At 39.4% G+C, this 18,579-nt stretch overlaps 2 protein-coding genes across 6 annotated transcripts; both read right to left on the bottom strand.

The window, feature by feature from the left end:
* On the bottom strand, positions 1-7,864 carry LOC127154984 (uncharacterized). 2 transcript variants are annotated; one of them, XM_051096878.1, is made up of 6 exons: positions 7,650-7,864; positions 4,723-4,953; positions 2,891-3,289; positions 2,723-2,796; positions 1,516-2,386; positions 1-1,103 (listed from the first exon to the last, which is right to left on the bottom strand). In XM_051096878.1, the coding sequence occupies exons 2-6, from the start codon at positions 4,861-4,863 to the stop codon at positions 900-902; spliced, it is 1,689 nt and encodes a 562-aa protein (XP_050952835.1). In that variant the 5' UTR covers positions 4,864-4,953; positions 7,650-7,864; the 3' UTR covers positions 1-899. The 2 variants fall into 2 exon arrangements, with proteins under 2 accessions (XP_050952835.1, XP_050952834.1); XM_051096877.1 differs by lacking the exon at positions 7,650-7,864 and adding an exon at positions 6,056-7,114.
* Positions 7,865-7,891: 27 nt separating this feature from the next.
* LOC127154982 (protein SOGA3-like) lies at positions 7,892-15,848 on the bottom strand. 4 transcript variants are annotated; one of them, XM_051096873.1, is made up of 7 exons: positions 15,780-15,848; positions 14,698-15,382; positions 12,824-13,048; positions 12,407-12,565; positions 12,246-12,311; positions 10,683-11,918; positions 7,892-8,096 (listed from the first exon to the last, which is right to left on the bottom strand). In XM_051096873.1, exons 2-7 carry the CDS (start codon positions 15,358-15,360, stop codon positions 7,896-7,898), a joined length of 2,550 nt encoding a protein of 849 aa, XP_050952830.1. In that variant the 5' UTR covers positions 15,361-15,382; positions 15,780-15,848; the 3' UTR covers positions 7,892-7,895. The 4 variants fall into 4 exon arrangements, with proteins under 4 accessions (XP_050952830.1, XP_050952831.1, XP_050952832.1 ...); XM_051096874.1 differs by lacking the exon at positions 15,780-15,848 and having other exon boundaries at positions 7,892-8,036; positions 14,698-15,527; XM_051096875.1 differs by lacking the exon at positions 15,780-15,848 and having other exon boundaries at positions 7,958-8,229; positions 14,698-15,527.
* Between the last annotated feature and the right edge of the window lie 2,731 nt (positions 15,849-18,579).

Raw genomic sequence — 18,579 nt, 5'->3', positions numbered from 1 at the left:
TTCAAGAGTTTCACTAACTTGTCAAAGCACTTGCGTTTATTATCCAGAGAAAGAAAAAAACACAAAAAGCATCACTTTTTTGTAAGGGTAATATCACAACAATAAACATTCCAAAATCATTTCTTCATTATAATATGGTCAAAAGATATAATTTACTTTTCACAGATGTTGAACTTAGGATAATTCACTTCATTTGGCATTTTCTTTACAAGGCTGGAGAATGCAGACATGTTCCCGCAAAAAAGGTGCCATGCACCGCGTAGTTACAGCCCACGTCAGGCGCAGTCAAATAAGGCTTATAAAAACATTATGAGCCAGTTATGACCTCATCATGTCAGTATTATGAAGCACTAATGCAGTACTGAAATGGACTTAATGACAGAACATCAAAACATTTGCACACGCCTTTACAGATTATGCATAATAGATAAGGCTTAATAACTCGTTGCCATGTATCTTTAAATACATGTTATGCCTGTTGCATACATGCTTATGTGGTTACAAAAAATGCCCTACATGGCACCGCAAGAACTGCACTGTACACAAAGCACTCAGGAAAATAGAAAACAGAATAAAAGAATACAAAATTTAATGAGAATGACTGAAAGAAATGAAGAGAAAAGGCAATGAGGGGTTTATAGGCACAGAAGTTCACCATGTCAGAGAATGTCCACTGGAGTTCCGTTCCAAAGCACTTCAAACAGCGCAGAGTTAAATGAAAGCTATATCCTTTTGAAGTTATTTAAGGAAAATACCATAGGCCATCCTAGTGGGCTGCAATACGGTACTTTGATGTGGTGGTGGGGGTTATATATACAAAAAAAGTAGATTGTGTTCTACAAAATGTCAAAGTTTTGTCTATGCCATTGGGTGATCCTTTGAAGATTTTTGTATCCTGGTCACATGATGATGGTTTCTGTGTGCCGGGAATATGAATTCAAGAACTGTTTGGCTTTCAGGCCAGGGCTTGGTGGGCAGGATGTGTGGGCGACTTTGCTTGGTTCAGTATGCTTAGCCCATCTGGATGGACGGCGTTGATTGGCTGGGCGAGCAGGACGAGAAAAATTACTACTGCTGGGCGTAGGAAATGACTCACGGTTAACCTGGAGAGGAAAAAGTTTGAATGTAAGTAACTTTCTAGATAATAGTTAATACTTGGGTAAATCTATTTGTATTTTATGTACTAACATGTTATGACCTTATTTGACAGATTACCAGAAACAAAGCAAAGTAGCGGAAGAGAGAGATGGGAGGTTCAGCTCTTATAAATCAAAAGCAATGTTTCTCATTCTTGGTCTTGGAGAGCTACTTTCCTACAGAATTTAGGTCCAGTTTTAATTAAATGTGCTTAAATTAAGGTCTTTGGGTTTAGCTGAAAGCCAGATGTCTTAAAGCACCTTGGAAATAAACTCTTCATGAAAGTGGCTTTCCAGAATCAGGAATGAGGAACACTGGCCGAGAGCATGTACACCATGAATTTACTGTGTGTGCTGATCATATTTGTACCCTCTTCACCTGCTTGTTGTCCAGTTGCTGGGTGAATATGGGCCTCTGGCTTCTGTTGTTCTCTATTTCCATCATTTCCAGAAGTTGCTCCAAGTTGTCATTTCCCAGTCTCATCATATCGACACCAAGTCCTCTGTGTACCTTACTGAAGTTTTGAGATCCTGCTCCCAGAATCCTTTCCACCATCTGGTAGTCAGAGAATAGGTCCTTACTCTGGAAGCCAACATTGTGGGCTTTCGACACTGAAGACACCTTGTGACACCCCGAATTAAGGTGAGACTGTGATGGGCTTAAGTTGTAAGCCAAGCCATGCTGTTCAAGAACACAACCACCCCTCCCACTGTCTTTGTCTCCACTGAGGAGGTGTCTAGAAGGACCAGCTGCCCAAGACTCCTGGCTGGGCTCCACATGTGCTACCAGTACGTCACAGTCTGCAAGGCATTTCTGGACAGGCGCACGTGAGGATGCCCGCTTGGCGTCAAACTTGTTCTGGCAAATGGGAGTGCTTGTTTGCCTCGGAGGTTCAGTGGAGACAACAGTAGTCACAAGACCATCCTCTATCAGGGTTTTCCCCTCATTCTCTTGCAACATGGCACCAAACTTTCGCAACACTGATGGACTGCCAGATTTCCTGTCGAGCAAGAGGCACTTCCTGTCTGGTTGTTGTGATGACTCATTGTAAGCGGAACGAGGGGTTACAGGAGAAGCATCTCTATGTCTGACTGCCAGTTTGGAAACTGAATTTTTAGGGGGAAGATCATTCGATGAAACCGGGTCTTTCCAGCTAACGTGGCGGGCTTGGGAGTCATCCCAACTTGATTTTGTGTTCTTTTTGTTCTCAGCTTCCTCAGTCTCATCCTGAACCCCACACGAGGCAGTCCTAAGGTAAAAAGACAGATCAACCAAGTAGTTACAAGAAAGAGTTTGGCAAACATTGGTGTATAACAGGGGTAGCCAAGTTCGGTCAGAGAGTTGCTGTCCTGCACAGTTTAGCTTCAACCCTAATCAAACACACCTGAACAAGCTAATCAATGTCTTCAGTATTACTAAGACTAAAGGCAGGGGAGGTTTTTTTTTTCTTTCAGGGTTGAAGCTGGACTCTGCAGGACTGTGGCTCTCTAGGACCGAACCTGCCAACCCCTGGTCTATAACCAACAAGAAACATGATAGGACAAACAGTAGTGAGTCTGATAGGTTGAGATCGGTAAGGCTTTACCTGTTTGCCACCGGGCTAGTCTTCGCACTGTATTGATAACTGTCCATAACTGGATATACCTTGGGGTTCTGAATCTAACAGAAGAGAGTGATATGAAGAGATATGGTGAAGCGTGTGAAGACAAATCCTTGAGGTGTAAGAGTCTAGATTAGTAAAAGAGGTACTCACTGAATTTGGATCTCCAAGATTCCTTGGGTTCCTTCCATAACATGGGCCCTGTTGGAGGTATCCATTGAGAATGTCTAGAGTGGCATCTTGCCTTTCAAGATTATGACAACTGGCAGGGTAATGGCTGCTGTTGCTCAGGGAATTAAGCATGTAATTGTTGGAGCCATTACAGTATTCACTGGCATGGTGAAACCCAAGGCTTCGCATAACTGAAGGATCTTCACCGTATTGACGAATCGGGAAGCTGTTGTTAGGGTGACCATGGTGTTCATGATAACCATTGGCCTGGTGGCTATACTGAGAGTTGACCGGAAGTAAAGTAATGTCCAGGTTTTTGTTTGTGATGTTGTTTGTGCTGCTCTCGGTAGCTTCTCTTCTTGCTTTGACCTCATTATACAACTGAAATACAATCACAATTGTAGAAAAACTCAGTACTTGTAAAGTATGATTTTTTTCTTTTTGCCAACCTACATGAAAGCAATTGTTTTAAATGCACAAGTTGGTGTATGCAACTGGCTAAGGTTGTCAAAAGGTACTGAGTTCGGTACTTTCGGTACTGAAATTTTAAAAACGTCCATTTCCCGCTCACATTTGAGCGCTGTTGAGCAGATTTTTAAACATCGCTGATTGGCCATAGTGTTCACACGCTCAACAGACATGACTGTGATTGGCTACAATGATAAGCGATTCACGCTCCTCACCGAGCGCTCGCATATAAGCACAACCAGAGCGTTTTAAAGCCGCGTCTGTCAGCGGATCAGTCTATATGCAGATGTATTAGGGATCCGCTGACACACATGGCTTTAAAACGCTCTGGTTGTGCTTATATGTGAGCGACGTTTTTAAAATTTCAGTACCGAAAGTACCGAACTCGGTACCTTTTGACAACCCTACAACTGGCATAATGTACTGCATAGAATTTGCGTAAGTAAACAGCATGGGGTTTCTTCTTTAGAAAGGAGTCAGCGAGAGGGAAGACAAGTTCAAAGGTTAATTAATCTACCAATGACAACATGCTTGCTTGGCCTGTTTCAGCATGAATGCATTAACTTCCTGTGTTCTGGTGTGAGAGAGACTGTTTGTGAATGTTCATGAGTAGCCTGTAACCCCTATCCCTTTGGGTTTAATAAGCTTGTTAGCATCTGTCACAGTCATGGTGTTGTGGGGCGAAACACCTATTATTATATCCAAGAGATGCAGCCAACAATGCAGCAAATGGGGGTTAAGATTCTTTCAGCCAATCACAATTCTAGTTACCCTGTTGAAAAAAAACAGCATATGCTGGTTAGGTATTTTTTTAAAGCATGGATGCTGGTTTAAGCTGGTCATCTGATGGCCCTAAGCTGGTCTTGATTTGCTTAGAACCAGCTTAGGACCAGCTCATGACCAGCTAAGGACCATCTTAAACCAGTTCAAACCAGCAGTCATGCTTCAAAACATACCTAACCAGCATATGCTGTTTTTTTCAAGAGGGTAGTGCCCACTATCACAACAACAACTGGTTGGCCTCCAGTGCATGCAGGATTGTAGTACCAGTGGATCTTTTGTCATGGTTTATTTAAAGGTTTCTCAAATTCCTCAGAGTTTAGCTTCAACTCTAATTGAACACACCTGAACAAGCTCACAAGTAAGTTTGTTTGATCAGGGTTTGAGCTAAACTCTGCAGGGCAGTGGTCCTCCAGAACCGGATTTGAGGAACCCTGATTTATAGTCAAATCAGAGCATTATTTTTTTTTTTAAGTTCATTTACGTCTCTCTCTAGATATGAAGATGAGTGGATATGGATTCTGTCACACAGACTGGCATCATCCCAGCTGAAAATTTCGTCTCACCTCTTCAATCTTCCTCTGCATGTCCTGTAGCTGATCTTCCCATTCCTGCATCTCGGAGTCAAAACTGTCAAGCAGGTCAGCTCTCTCTCCACCCCACACACAACTCCCAGGCTCCGGCCCACAGTGCAATTCCAAAGCCATTCTTCTGTATATGTGTTTGGGCTCAGAAACTTATGCTGCAATTCCTAAAAGGTCACTGGAGTGACCACATTGGCAAGTCCACCAATACCTCTATGAAGACAAAAGAGATATTCATCATTTATCAATCAAAGTATCTGGTAATAGTTGGTATCTCACATAAATTAAGTGACTGGGAAAAATTCTGCTTTACAGTTTAAGGGTGTTACGGACATATGTGAAGTCTTCCTGACTGTACTGCATTCAAGAAGACATATGAAAGGAAACAAAATCCCAGCTATTTGCTCTGGACACCTGCTTTAAAGCTTTGACCCATTTCTATATGCATTCCCTGTCCTTCAAACCAGCCCTTAACTGTCAAAATTGTCATCACGTTCTTTAGACACCAACTTCATTAAACATGTTCAAGTTACCTAAAGGGACTAAAGGGATTTTAAAGTCAGTTTTATAACATGGACAGTCTCCCTGGAGTAAACTGATCTCTCTTGATCAAAGGCACAATTGTAAAAAGTAAATTGTTCGCCCCTTGCAAAACCCACACTTACAGCCAGCTTAGATCTTTAATTACTTCTTTTGGGTTAGAGATGAGGTCAAAGTTCCAAGCAAGTGCAGAACCTTTTACCCGCTTGGATGAGCTCAGAATAGTTGTATCCTTTCCGTGGTAACGTCACTAAGTTTTTCTATAGCGCAGCTTTGATTTACGGCAGGTATTAGGGGTGGAATTTTCTTCCGTCAAAGAACCTGACACCCAGTTTAACTCATAAAATTTCCAGAATGTGCCACCATATGACGTTAGAATGGAAGGATATTTATACCTCCTATAATTCTATGTTATAAAACTAAAAATTAAAATAAATAAACACTTATTATTCTCTATATGTAAAAGTAGCTGATCACAATAGTAGTAAATCTAAGTACAGTTTTATAAATTGTTACATATTCAGTACATACTGTTTGTTAGTGTTCCTTAAGCAAGTATGTGTACTCACACATGTAAATACAGTAATTTACTTTCATATTACTTTACTTTTAGTGTAATATTCTTATATCCAACATTTTCAGGCCAAGTGAAAGATCACAGAGAAGTTAAAAAGCTTCAAAATAGTTGTATGTAAAAACAAATTAATATTTTAAAAGGTTTTTAAAAATGAGGCTTCTGTTCTGTACTTGTCTACAAGCTTTTTTAAATTCTTACCGGTAAATCTTAGTATTGGTTTCTCCAGTAACTCCTTCTGGTAAACTGAAGCAGAGGCTCCAGAATATGAGTAACCGTACAGGTTTGTTGCTTAAATCAAGATCACGCTTGTTTCAGTTCCGCCTCCCCTTCGACAGCTCCTGCGCAAAGACTCAGTTCCCACGGCGTGACGTAAAAATCCTGCGTATTGGATTTTAAATGTTTCCTCTAGCCGACCCTATGGTCCTGTCCGGAGCTCAGGGGTAAACAACTGTAGTTCTGAGGGGGCCCCGGGGCTTTATAGTGACTCTAAGTATTTACCCCTGCGACGTCAGACCTGCCAGGTGTCTGGTGTCATAATGTCAGATTTATTCCGGCATTCGTGGTCTCCATGCGAGAGACTGTCGTCACCGACATTCTAGGTTAAAATTACAAAGGTAGAGGGAGAGTGTTTACATGGCTATTTTAAAATGCCCAGTTCTACCCTACCTCTGTGAAACTGTCTTGTTGCTAGTCTGCTTTTAGGACTTGGCAGATTGCAGTCTTGTGACTCCTATTCCAGTTGTTTCGACTTCTACTAATGCCCACAGGCAACTGGGCTATTTGTGACTCTCAAAACACTCTGTCCATTTTATTTTTAAGATACCGCCGGACAGAATTAGCAGATACTAAGTGTGCTGTCCACGGTTCTTAATGGGCGCCTCACGCTTGTATTTATTTGACACATGTGGCTGTTGCGCAATAAACAGGAGGCCAACGGTTCAGCCCTAATATTGGCCGCTGACTCAAATAGTTTCCAAGCACAAGAATGGAGATCAAGGAAAACAACAAAGCAAAAGCCTCTGAGAATAAAGAGACACAATAGAACTGGCAAGGTTGTATGTTTGATGGTTTTCGCTAATGAGTTTACTTTCAGCTAACAGGAAATTGAGAAGAAATGACTTCCAATTCCCAAAAAGAGTCTCACTCTAGAAAACAGATGAGGTGTTGTTTTCTAAGTGTAATTTTCTTGTCAATCACCAAGATCCATCCAAACCAAAACAAATGTATTTGTTCTCCAAATAAATTGTGAACCTGATCTTTGCAATTATTTAATGTATTTACAGTTAACTACTGCCGACAACTTGAAGAATCAGGTGCTTCAACTGGGACCAAAACTGGAGATGCCAACAAGCTAAATAAACTCATAAAGAAAGCAAGCTCTGGTTTCCAAATTGCTGATCCATGACATGCTTGCAGGAATGAGGAGCACGTTCAGCGGTAGACTGATCCTGCTCTGGTGCAACAGAGAGTGCAGCAGAAGGTAATTTGTGCATACTGTCATCATGTACACAGGCACTTTATGTTAACTTGGATGCCCTTACATCCACCCCATGGAAGCCACAGCTGTTCTTGAGCATATCACATGAATCTTTTGTGCAATCTTTCTTGAATCTTTCTTCTATTGTGCAATCATTCAGTCGTTGCAAAACAGTCGTTTCATTGTGCATGTTCAAATGAATGATTCCTGACATCTCAAGTCAAATATAAAGCCTGTTACTTATTCTCCCTCCATACATATGTATGCGTATTCTTTCTGACCTCTTTGAGTATACGGTTATATGTTCTTACTTACCTCTGCATGCTTCTGACAATAACCATTCCAGTTGATGTACAGTATCTTAGAGTCCATTGGCAGGCATTCTGTGTAATGTGCCCATTAGTAGTAAATTGCAGTTGCATATTTCGTTGCAAGCCTTAGGTGCCGAAGCGAGCGTCAGTGTGCCTGATGGCCATAGTTCTCAATGAAAGAAATGTCTTCTGGGTAATGTAGTTTCCAGTGTCTCAGTGTTTTCCTATGATGTGTATTAGTTTTCAGTCTTCATGATGTACCTTCCAATGGCAGCCATATATTTGCGATTTGGAAAAAAAAAACAGTCTCCAGCTTTTTGGAAATTAAGGTTTTGCAGACTTCTGTGCTTAAGCGTGCTGTCTGTGCTTGGAAAGTGACCGTCCTGTGATTCTTCAACCATGGTGACATACATAACATTGACAAACAAACAAAACAAAGGGCGAGACTATGCTAATGAGTGGACGGATGGTGATCACAGGACAAAAAAGAGGGTAAAAAGAAATACAAGTTTAAAAATGGTGGCATAAGATAGTGAGGAGAACAACACTAGAATGAGGATGAATAAAATGATGGGCTGAAACATCTGGGTGAATAACCGGATTAAAGAACATGCATTAAAACAGGGGTGCGTGGGAAGACAGGATCAGAGAGAGAGAGAGAAAGGTTAAGATATTATAGCCATTGACATTTTCTGCTTGCATAGTTAAAATCTTGGAAAATCAAAATATACGCTGTATTTTGGTAAATGTTAAAAGCAGCCAAGAGATGAACTCTTTGAAATATGTAGTGCTTTCCTGTTCTTCACTATCAAATTCATTCCCTTTAAAGGAATAGTTCACTTCAAAATGAAAACTGTCATAATTTCCTGTGATTCACTTTCTTTACATGGAATTTATATAAAAGTATGACTTTGCACTATTCGGCTTCTGTAACCACACGATACCTTTGATAAACAGACCAAAATATAAATTATTGTTCACTAAAATGTATCCATTCTGCTTCAATATTATTATAGAATTATTTATGTAATATTACACCAGATGCAACAGTTGACATGTCGAAACTAAATTTTATTTCAATTGACGCAAATAATTTTTTTGTTTAAAAAAAAGTTGTTTTACTTAGTTTTTTTTAACAACAACACTGTTGTACTGTAAATGTAAAGATTTACATCAATAACATCAGATGTCATATGTTCCAGCATGTCTTGTGACCAGTTGTTATTGATGTCAAACCAAGTCCTGAAAAGTGAAGCCAAAACGTTTCGATCGCCCCTAAGTGGCTGATCCCAGTATAGGTCATAAAGCCCGCCCCCTCCATGTAATCTAATTGAATGAGAGACAACCTAAACAATTAAATGACACTTAAAATAAAATGGTTTCCATCATTATAGGTAGTTCTTATCATGCTGGTGTATGTTGAAGTGTTTGTTTTTCTAATAATTTTGCTTTTAGTTAGTTATTTTAATGCTATAAAAACGGGGTGTTATGTCATGATTGTGATCTTGCAATTGGGTCTGCGGGAGTTTGGGCATGACTTTGATACCATGGCTCCACAGCTACTACTGCGCAGACTCGGGTTCCAAATAAATCTCTACTGTGCAGACTCGAAATGACGCAAGATGACAGCGGCCATACTGAGATGTTTTGGCTTCATATTCCTATAGTGGAAAGAAGTGGAGACGTCCATCTTTTTTACAGTGTATGTGTCAAACTCGACATGATGCACCTTGATGCAAATGAAACATTTGCTGACGAACGCCTAATTATTTATTTGTTCCTAACTCAAAGGTATGGAAGCCTGTCTCCACCACTAAATAATAAATAAAATAACAAAGGTAACTGCAACTTCTTATCTCAAAATTCTGATTTTTTTTTTTCTTGCAATTGTGTGATACAAACTCACAATTTTAACTTTTTTCTCAGAATTGCAAGATATAAACTTATGTCATATTTTTTTAAAAAGTCATAGTCAAAGTTTATATCTCACAATTGTAACTTTTTTCTCAGAATTGTGAGTTTATATCTTGCAATTCCGACTTTAGAACACACCATTGCGAGTTATTAACTAAGAATTGTGACTTTATAACTCACAATTGTGATTCTGAGAAAAGTTGCGAGTTTGCGGAAAAAAAATCATTAATTAATTGCAACTTATATCCCGCATTTCTCACTTTGTATCTCGCAATTCTGATTTTATAACTCGGAATTCTGCATTCATATCACAATTCTGAGAAAAATCTAAATTGTGAGTTTTTATCTTGCAGTTCTGAGCACACACAATTGCGAGTTAATTCAGAATTGTGATATAAACTTGCAATTCTGAGAAAAACGTATTTTTTTTTCGCTCAAAACTAGGCTTTAAAACTCACAATTGCGTTTCTGAGAAAAATATCAAATCGCGAGATATAAACTTGCAATTGCGAGAAAAAAATTCAGAATTTACTTTATTTCGACTTTATTTCTTGCAATTGCAACTTTATCTCACAATTCTTTGTATCTTTGTACTTTGTATCTCGCATTCTAACTTTATAACTCGCAATTTTACGTTTATATCACAATTCTGAGAAAAAAATCTGAATTGTGAGTTTATACTGCAATTCAAATTTATTTCTTGCAATTCTGACTTTATAACTCACAACTTTTAGTTTATATTTAGTTTATATGAGTTTATATTCCGCAGTTCTGAGAAAAGTTATAATTGGCGAGATGGAAACTCCACAATTGCAAGAAAAAAAGTCAGAAATGCAAGATTAAAAAGCTGCAATTACCTTTTTTTTTATTCAGTGGCAGAAACGGGCTTCCATACAAAGGTATTGTATGGTTTTAGAAGACAGAATAGAGTCAGATGTATAGGCTACTTATATGGCACTTTTTGGCCATTTCAGGAGCTAGACAGCCCCTGGTCACTGTTCCACAGAAGAGAATCAAGGATGAGTAAATAACAGAACTTAGATTTTTGTGTGAACTATTCCTTTACGGTGTCAAACATTCTTGTTGTGCTTCACATAGACACACAGACTCTTGCCAGACTCACAGATAATGGTTCTTCTGAATCTCTTTCTTCAGGTTTTGGGACTTCAAGTCGGTCTATAAACCCCTGCAGCTCCTTCCTGAAGGCCTTCATTTGAGCATTGATGCGGTAGAGTAGCTCATGCTCCCTGATCCGCCCACCATCGTCGTCATCTTCCATACGGCCAAAAAGATCCCCATTAGCTACGAACACCCGTGCCTCTGCAATAATGTTACTGGTGTCAGCTATGAGCCGGTCAATGGTTCGCCCCAGTCGTTCTGCTTCGGCACGGATGTCAATCATCTGTTGCCTGTCCCGTATGGAGCGTGAGAGGAGCCGGGCAGATTCAGGAGAATAAAGAGAGCGAGTTGGTGTGAGGCACCGAGCATTTCCTCGGACTTCCTCCGAGTCACTTTCACCTCCGACCGGACCCTCACGTTTGCGATGGGGAGGGAGGCGAGAGGAAGACGAGTCGTCATCGCTACCTCTACGCCCTCCGATTCCAGGACCAGTGTCGCTCTCTGCATCACTGTCCCGTGGCGTGATGGCTAGGTGAGATGCTAGATCATACCGTTGCATGTTGGAAAGCAGCACACGGTTCTCATACTGCAGCTGCATCACTTTTCCACTCAGTTCATTGATCTGCTTCCTCGCTACCTTCAGCTCCTCCTGCAATGCCTCGGCTTTGGAGCTGTCTCCCGCTCCATTGGCGGCACCCGTTGCATTACCGCCCGAGGTGTGCCTTGTACCCTCTTTAAAGCGCAGTTTGTTTAGCTCGCTTGTTACTCTCTTATTCTGTTCTTCCACATCAGCCAGGTTCCTCCTTAGAAGTTCTGCCTCATCCTCCACCAACTGCAGTTGTTGCCTTAGCTCTGATAGCTCCGCCCCCTGCTCCCGCCCCATTCCACCTTCCGCTCCGGACAAACCCCCATTAGATGACTCGTCCCCTCGAAGATCATCCAACTCTGCCCTCAGGCCACGGTTCTCCACCTCCAGTTCGACTATTTTACGTCCTAGGATGTTGGCCTCTTCTTCCACCAAACGCAAGCGGAGTTTGAGTTCGGATTCCCTTGTAGTGGGAGGACCACCAGCTTCACCCTTTGGATGAGGGCTGTCCAGATCCCCATAGAAGGAACGATACTTCTGTAGTTCTTGTTCCAAACGGTCCTTCTCCTTGTCAATCTTGGCCATTTTCTTTCTCATTAAGGTTGCCTCCTCCTTAATGAAGGCCAGTTGGCATTTCAGGTCCTCATTGTCGTCCTGTGGACAAAAGTCTTGCATTAAGGTGATGGCAAGTTTTTTTGGAGGAAAAAAGACCTATTCTCAATGGTTTTGCAGTGTATGAGGGACAGCTCAAATAAAACTCACTTTTAAAGTTTCTGAATAAGGCCTTTTCTTGTAACCAACTTGAGCATGACCACAGCTTTACATTTTATGGTGTAATACAATTTTTGTTTGCATGCCAACTTTTCATTCTCTGTATAGTCTGCAATTTAGTGCACTTCATATTTTTGCAAAAAAAAAAAAAAAAAGCATTACTGGTTGATACTCTTACACTAACTGGTTGATATCAGTTTTTATGCTCACCTCTGTAGGAGTCTGAGTCTTCCTCTCAGGCTTTTGTGCATCTTTGCTTCCTCTTCGTTTCTGGGACTGGACGCAACAAATTTATATGAACGCTACACTATGAAAATGTACAGTATTCAGAACTATTTAGAATCTGTAGTGATATGTGTTTGCATTCCTACCTCTTTGGCTTTGTCCAGCTCATTTTGCAGGGCTTGTTTGGTGACTTCCACCTCAATAAGTTTCTGTCTCAGTCTCTCGTTTTCTTCTTCTGTCTTTGTTCGTTTTTCCTCTACATTCTCCAGCTCATGGTGAAGTCTTACAGACACATCCTTGGCAACCTGTCAGAATGTAGTGGTGTGGCTTAGTGGTTAAATATCTGATTCATAAACTATCATTGTACTCGAGAAAAACACTCAACCTTAAGTTGCTCCAGGGAGACTGTCTTGGTAATAAGTGCTCTGTTGCTTTGGATAGAAGCATCAGCTAAATGACAAGTTAGTAATTAGATAAAAATGGTGCAAATAAGTACTTGGGGATGGGTACTTAATCATAGACCTTCTCTGCTTTCCTTTAAAGATAAAAGCATTGGTACTTGCCTTCAAATCTTGCTCTAAGCTCCTTAGGAGTTCCTCGTCAATTTCTCCGGTTTGTGCATAGCGAAGTCTTTTGCGTTCAGCCTTGCGGAGTCTATATTGAAGGATGCGACAGTTCTTATTTGCACGCTCGAGTTCGCGCCGCATGTCTTGTAATTGACAGGTGTCCTCCTCATAAAAGGTGTCACGCATTTCCTCCATCTCTGTGCGCATCTCCTCAATCTCATTCTATGAAAACCAGAGTGTGCTCATTAATAAATTATATTGTGCTCAACTATATTGCAGAACCTTGCAAAATAAATCTCTGCATTGACATAATTTTAATAAACTGTACATTATTTCCGCAAATTAAATATGCAATGAGTCCTTGGAAAACTTTTGCCTGAACATGCAAATTAGTGACGTCATATTTTGCATATATCAAGGCCATCTTTATAGCTGTAGTTTGCTTTATTCCGAAACAGGGACTAAATTGTTACAATGTTGCATTTCTCTCATGGTTTCAGCGACATTTTTTTTGAATAGTCCAGAATTTGTTCATTTCACTTGAGTGCGCCCTCACTGGTCATATTATTTATGTGCTGTTTATGTTTTAGGGTTATGATCAGAGTGTTATTTCAAGAAGGATGAATAACATCTCTGCAGGCTTATTGTGGCTTTCTTTTTGTTAATTTTAATTTAGCAAATTGAGAGGGAATTGAGATTGTGTTTGGAAAACAACATTACCGTACACTTGTCGAGCAGAGTAGTCATTAAAAGGCGTGTTTTGATTATAATTTGACGTGCCTACCCACAGAATTCAGGTATGCGCACAGTTATCAACATACAGTTGAGGTCAAAAGTTTATATACATCTTGCAGAATCTCCAAAATGTTATTTTACCAAAAAATGGCCCTGTTCAAAAGTTTACATACACTTGATTCTTAATACTGTGTTGTTACCTGAATGATCCACAGCTGTGTTTTTTGTGTTTAGTGATAGTTGCTCATGAGTCCATTGTTTGTCTTTAACAATTAGACTCGCCACTGTTCTTCAGTCCTTTAGGTCTTACAAATTCTTTGGTTTTTCAACATTTTTGTGTATTTGAACCTTTTCCAATAATGACTATGATTTAGAGATCCATCTTTTCACACTGAGGACAACTGAGGAACTCCAGAAGGAAACACAATGCAAAGGGGTGAAAACAAAGAAAAAAAAAAAACAAAGCTGTGGATCACTCGGGTAACAACACAGTAATAAGAATCAAGTGTATGTAAACTTTTGAAAAAGGTCATTTTTATAAATTCAACTATTTTCTCTTGTGGACTATATGTAAACGTCTTTTATGTTAAATATCTTATTTAAGTCAGTACTAAATAAACAATAATTAACATTTTGTGTGATCCCTCTTATTTTGGTAAAATAATTAACATTTTGCAGATTCTGCAAGGTGTATGTAAACTTTTGACCTCAACTGTATGTATCATTGATCAGTTTGCTAATGGTTATCAACATATGCATTGCTTATCAATTTAATGTGGAAATATACATTTGTGTAGTTATACATTTGCATTGTGCTTATTCTGAGAATTTTGTATTGTGCACATTTGTTTTCCCAATTTATTTACTTTTTTGACATGTATGTTGATTTTATCTGGCAGCTCAAAAATATCTATCTATCTATATCTATCTGTCTGTCTGTCTGTCTCAGCTCTTAAAGATACATGTCTATCTCTCTATCCATCCTCAGCTATTAAAATGATTATCTATCTATCTATCTATCTATCTATCTATCTTTTCATCCATCCACCCACCCTTCCAGCAATTCCATTCATCCATCTTATTTTCTTAGCATGACACATTCCATCGTTCTAATTTCTCAAGCATAGCAAACAAACCCTAAGATCTTCGTTTTCATCCTCCAATCTCTGGATCTCGTCCTGCAGGGCTTCATTCTGCTGTGTCACGGGCTCGTCGGCGCCGCTTGTGGCCTGTGCGGCCGGTCCCGGTTGCGTCTCGCCTGATGCTTTGCGCTGCATCCTGCCGCTTTTCTTCAAGCGCTTGTTGATGTGATACTGGATGAGCTCTGATTGCAGACAGCCCCCGCCCCAGAAGGCCGGCCCGCAGCCGACGTATTCTCCTCCCGCAGCGGCCTCTCTCTGCCTCTCTTTCCCCCTCACACCACCACCGGAGGAGCCGTTGGGCTGCTCCGAGGACGAGTCTCTGTGGACGCACGGTAAACGCAGTGCGCGGTTCGTGTCCGGTTGGGGAGCGCGATCAATCCGCTCCTCGGTTTCCCAAACCGCCTCAGTTTCAGCACCATGAACAGCTGCCGCACCTCGCACCCTCACGACACGCGTTCCTTGAGCCGCCTGCTCTCCCTCACGTCCTTTATTGCCTTTTCCTCCGAGTTTCGACGCAGTGGATGATGAGGAGCGGCTGCCGCTGGGTTTTGAGGCCGGTTTGGCGGGGGTTTGTCCGGGTGATGGTCGCCTCCTCCCTTCGGTACTGTCCGCTGATGGTGGAAAATCCGCAGCGCCACTTGCGGCAGAACTCATCATGTCATGTAACAGACCTCCAACACTTTAACCAATTTTATTCCATATATAACAGGGGGCAAAGGAAATATTGGATTAAACTGTATTGTTATTGTGCAGAGTACAAGTACTGTCAATTAAATACAGTTGTCTTCATACAGACCTCTTAATATATAATTTAAAACATTAAAACGAATTATAAAACAGCAATTTTCTGATAGAAATGTAAACTTATAAGCAGCTACATGTAGGTTATTTGTCAGTTAAGTTTACTGACATCCATTACAGTAGGCTTCCTTCACAGTAATAAAATGTTTTGAGAATTTTCCGGTTCTTTGCAAGTTTACAGCCTGTCCAAATAAACACATATTATAATGATTACATCTCAGATACGTCCTCATTTGAGTTATTCAAGAACATTAAATATCGTGATGTTTTCTTACCTGTTTATGAGCTGTGCTCATTTATTTCATATGTGAGACTTCAGCTCGAGGGTACCAGGCACTGCTTAGACACGGATGTTTAATATTCATGAGGTGACGTAACAACTGATATAAGGAAGTGTAAGTACCACGTTGTTTAAATACTTGTTTACCACATTAAGTGCCATATAATGCTATATGTAAACATTTAATTTACTTAGTTTTAAATATACTTTTAATTTAATATTTACAACTTTTATTATTATTAAACTGATTTTTTTTTCTGTACTTCTTTTTAGAGGTCGGTGTATACAGTCATGTTCCCTTTAAAACCTGAGAAGGAGGAAGACTGCATGCTGCTGAAGTTTGCTGCTTCACAGATGAGCTGGTGAAAATGCAGCGTCATTCCCCCCACACTATTACGCATGAATAGATTCGAAAGGTCAGTCTGCAGTTTGTGCTTCTGACAAGTAGTCAGGCTACGCTCGAAAGTATTTCATGTACCTCTGCTGTCTTATAAAGTTTATTTTTTCCTGCAAATGTGTATTACACTATCATTTTTAGGGCACGACAAATAGATTGCGTGTTGTTTTAAATTCAAGAAGTTCTCAGGGCCCACCAGTCTTGTTCAGGATTATTATAGATAACTAAAACTAAAACCATAAAGGAGGAAAAAAAAAATCTTAGGTCATTGGTACTGTGATATCAGTCTGTAACACTGCATGTGAACACTAGAGAGCGCTATCTGTGTGTGTACTTGAACTGGAACTAATCTGATGAATAAAAGAAATTACATGTCCTATTACGTCAAAATAGGATTTGGGGATGGATTGGCCCAATATCTATCCATCCTTCTGCACACTGCATGCTATTTCTTGCAACTGCATGTTCAAAAGTTTATATTAGGAATAGCAGACTATTAAGATTTAGTGCGCTATTTAGAAGTGCATTAGCGTTGAATTTGCATTATTCTGTATATACACAGCCCATGATAGGTGTTTTTTTTTTTTTTTTTTTTTTGTATGGACCCGTTTGTAGTTTATATTATCAGAGGAACAGGTTGAGAGAAAGGTGAAACCACTTTCTGTTAATAGGGCCAGTGGAAATCTCTGGCCTGTTTGCAATCCTCTTACTGACGAACATCCTTGATCAGACACAGGGAGAGAAAGAAATTGTAGAATGGGTTTGGAGAATAAGAATTTGAAGATAGGAGCTAGTATAAGTAAAATAAGAAAAAAAAATTAAGCTTCAGAAACAGACAGATTAGCCTGTCCTATTAAACGTATCAATTAAAATAATATTAAAAGTATAATTAAAATGCATTATTTAAACCAGATCAAAGACTGTGTATTGTGGTAACATTTGCATTTTTACATTTACTTTTTTCGTTGACACGGATTCTGTTGGGTGGTTTAAATAAATGTTAAATTAAGTGATTAAAAATTTAAAATGTAATATAATTTGACTGGCTTGTTTGCAGAAAGATGGACAAAAAATATAATTTTAATAACTGTAAGGATATATAGGCCACAAATATCTGTAAAATATGCACTTTATATAAAATAGAAATTTTAATAAGCACAAAATATGGTGTTTTGTCAGCAGGACAAGAAGTTTTTGATTTTACTAAATGTAAAAGTACATTTTCTCAAGTTAGAGTGGCATTTACTTCCTTATTTCCTGCATAATAGACTTTTATTTTCATTTTTTCACCTACTTCATGGAACATTTCTAGCTTTCTGCAGTTATATGCATGTGAAATATTACTACTGACATGTATAAAGTCATATTTATTACATCCATCTGGTCTGTTTAATAGTTTTAGATTGATACCAGTGTAAGTTTCCACCACTGTGACCTGAATAACGCTACAAACTCTGACGTGGATATAAGCTCTTTTACAGCGAAAGCCAATTTGCAGGCTGATTAGTCCAGATCTGTCTGCCCAACCCCTTAAAGCTCTGGCCTGGGAGCTCCATCGTGGCCGGAGGACACTTAATTAAAGATCCAGGAAGGAGAGAGATGGAGGCAGAGGATCTGTGAACAGCTAAAATAGGCAGTCAGACATCCTCTTCTCAGATTAAAGTCCATGAAAAAAAATTAAAATCCAAATAAAAAATAAGTATTTGTGACTTTTTATCTTACGGTCTGATTTTATTTATTTATTTTACATTTTACGTACAAAAAAGTTTATGTCCCACAGTTTAGACTATATTGCAACGTATAGACTAAAAAAAATGACAATGTCACGTAAACTCAGAAGTCAAAGGAAAAAAGTCTGAATTATGAGATAAACTTGGAATTGCAATAAAAAAAATAAATTTATGTCTCTCAATTTGGACACTTTTCCTCAGAATTGTGAGTTTATAAATCGCAGATGTGTTTACTGTATATCTTGCGTTTCTGAATCTTGCAAAGTCTGAATTGTGAGATAAAAACTTGCAGTTACCTTTTTAAAGGAGAAGTCCATTTCCAGAACAAAAATTTACAGATAATGTACTCACCCCCTTGTCATCCAAGATGTTCATGTCTTTCTTCAGTCGTCAGGATTTTTCTCCATATAATGGGCTGCTATGGTGCCCCGAGTTTGAACTTCCCTATAGCAGAATAGCAGTCCCTTATATGGAGAAAAATCATCAAAAAACATAATTTCTTTACGACTGACATGAACATCTTGGATGATAAAGGGGTGAGTACATCATCTGTAAATTTTTGTTCTGGAAGTGCACTTCTCCTTTAATTTTTGTTTTTAATTCAGAGGCGGAAAGAGGCTTCCGTAATAATAGTAATTCTTGAATTAGAAACAAAACAAAAGAGACAG

This window comes from Labeo rohita, chromosome 23 (assembly GCF_022985175.1).
Source record: "Labeo rohita strain BAU-BD-2019 chromosome 23, IGBB_LRoh.1.0, whole genome shotgun sequence".
Classification (NCBI taxonomy): Eukaryota; Metazoa; Chordata; class Actinopteri; order Cypriniformes; family Cyprinidae; genus Labeo; species Labeo rohita.
The sequence above is the reverse complement of the archived record's forward strand: the minus strand, read 5'-3'. Positions and strand labels throughout refer to the sequence as shown.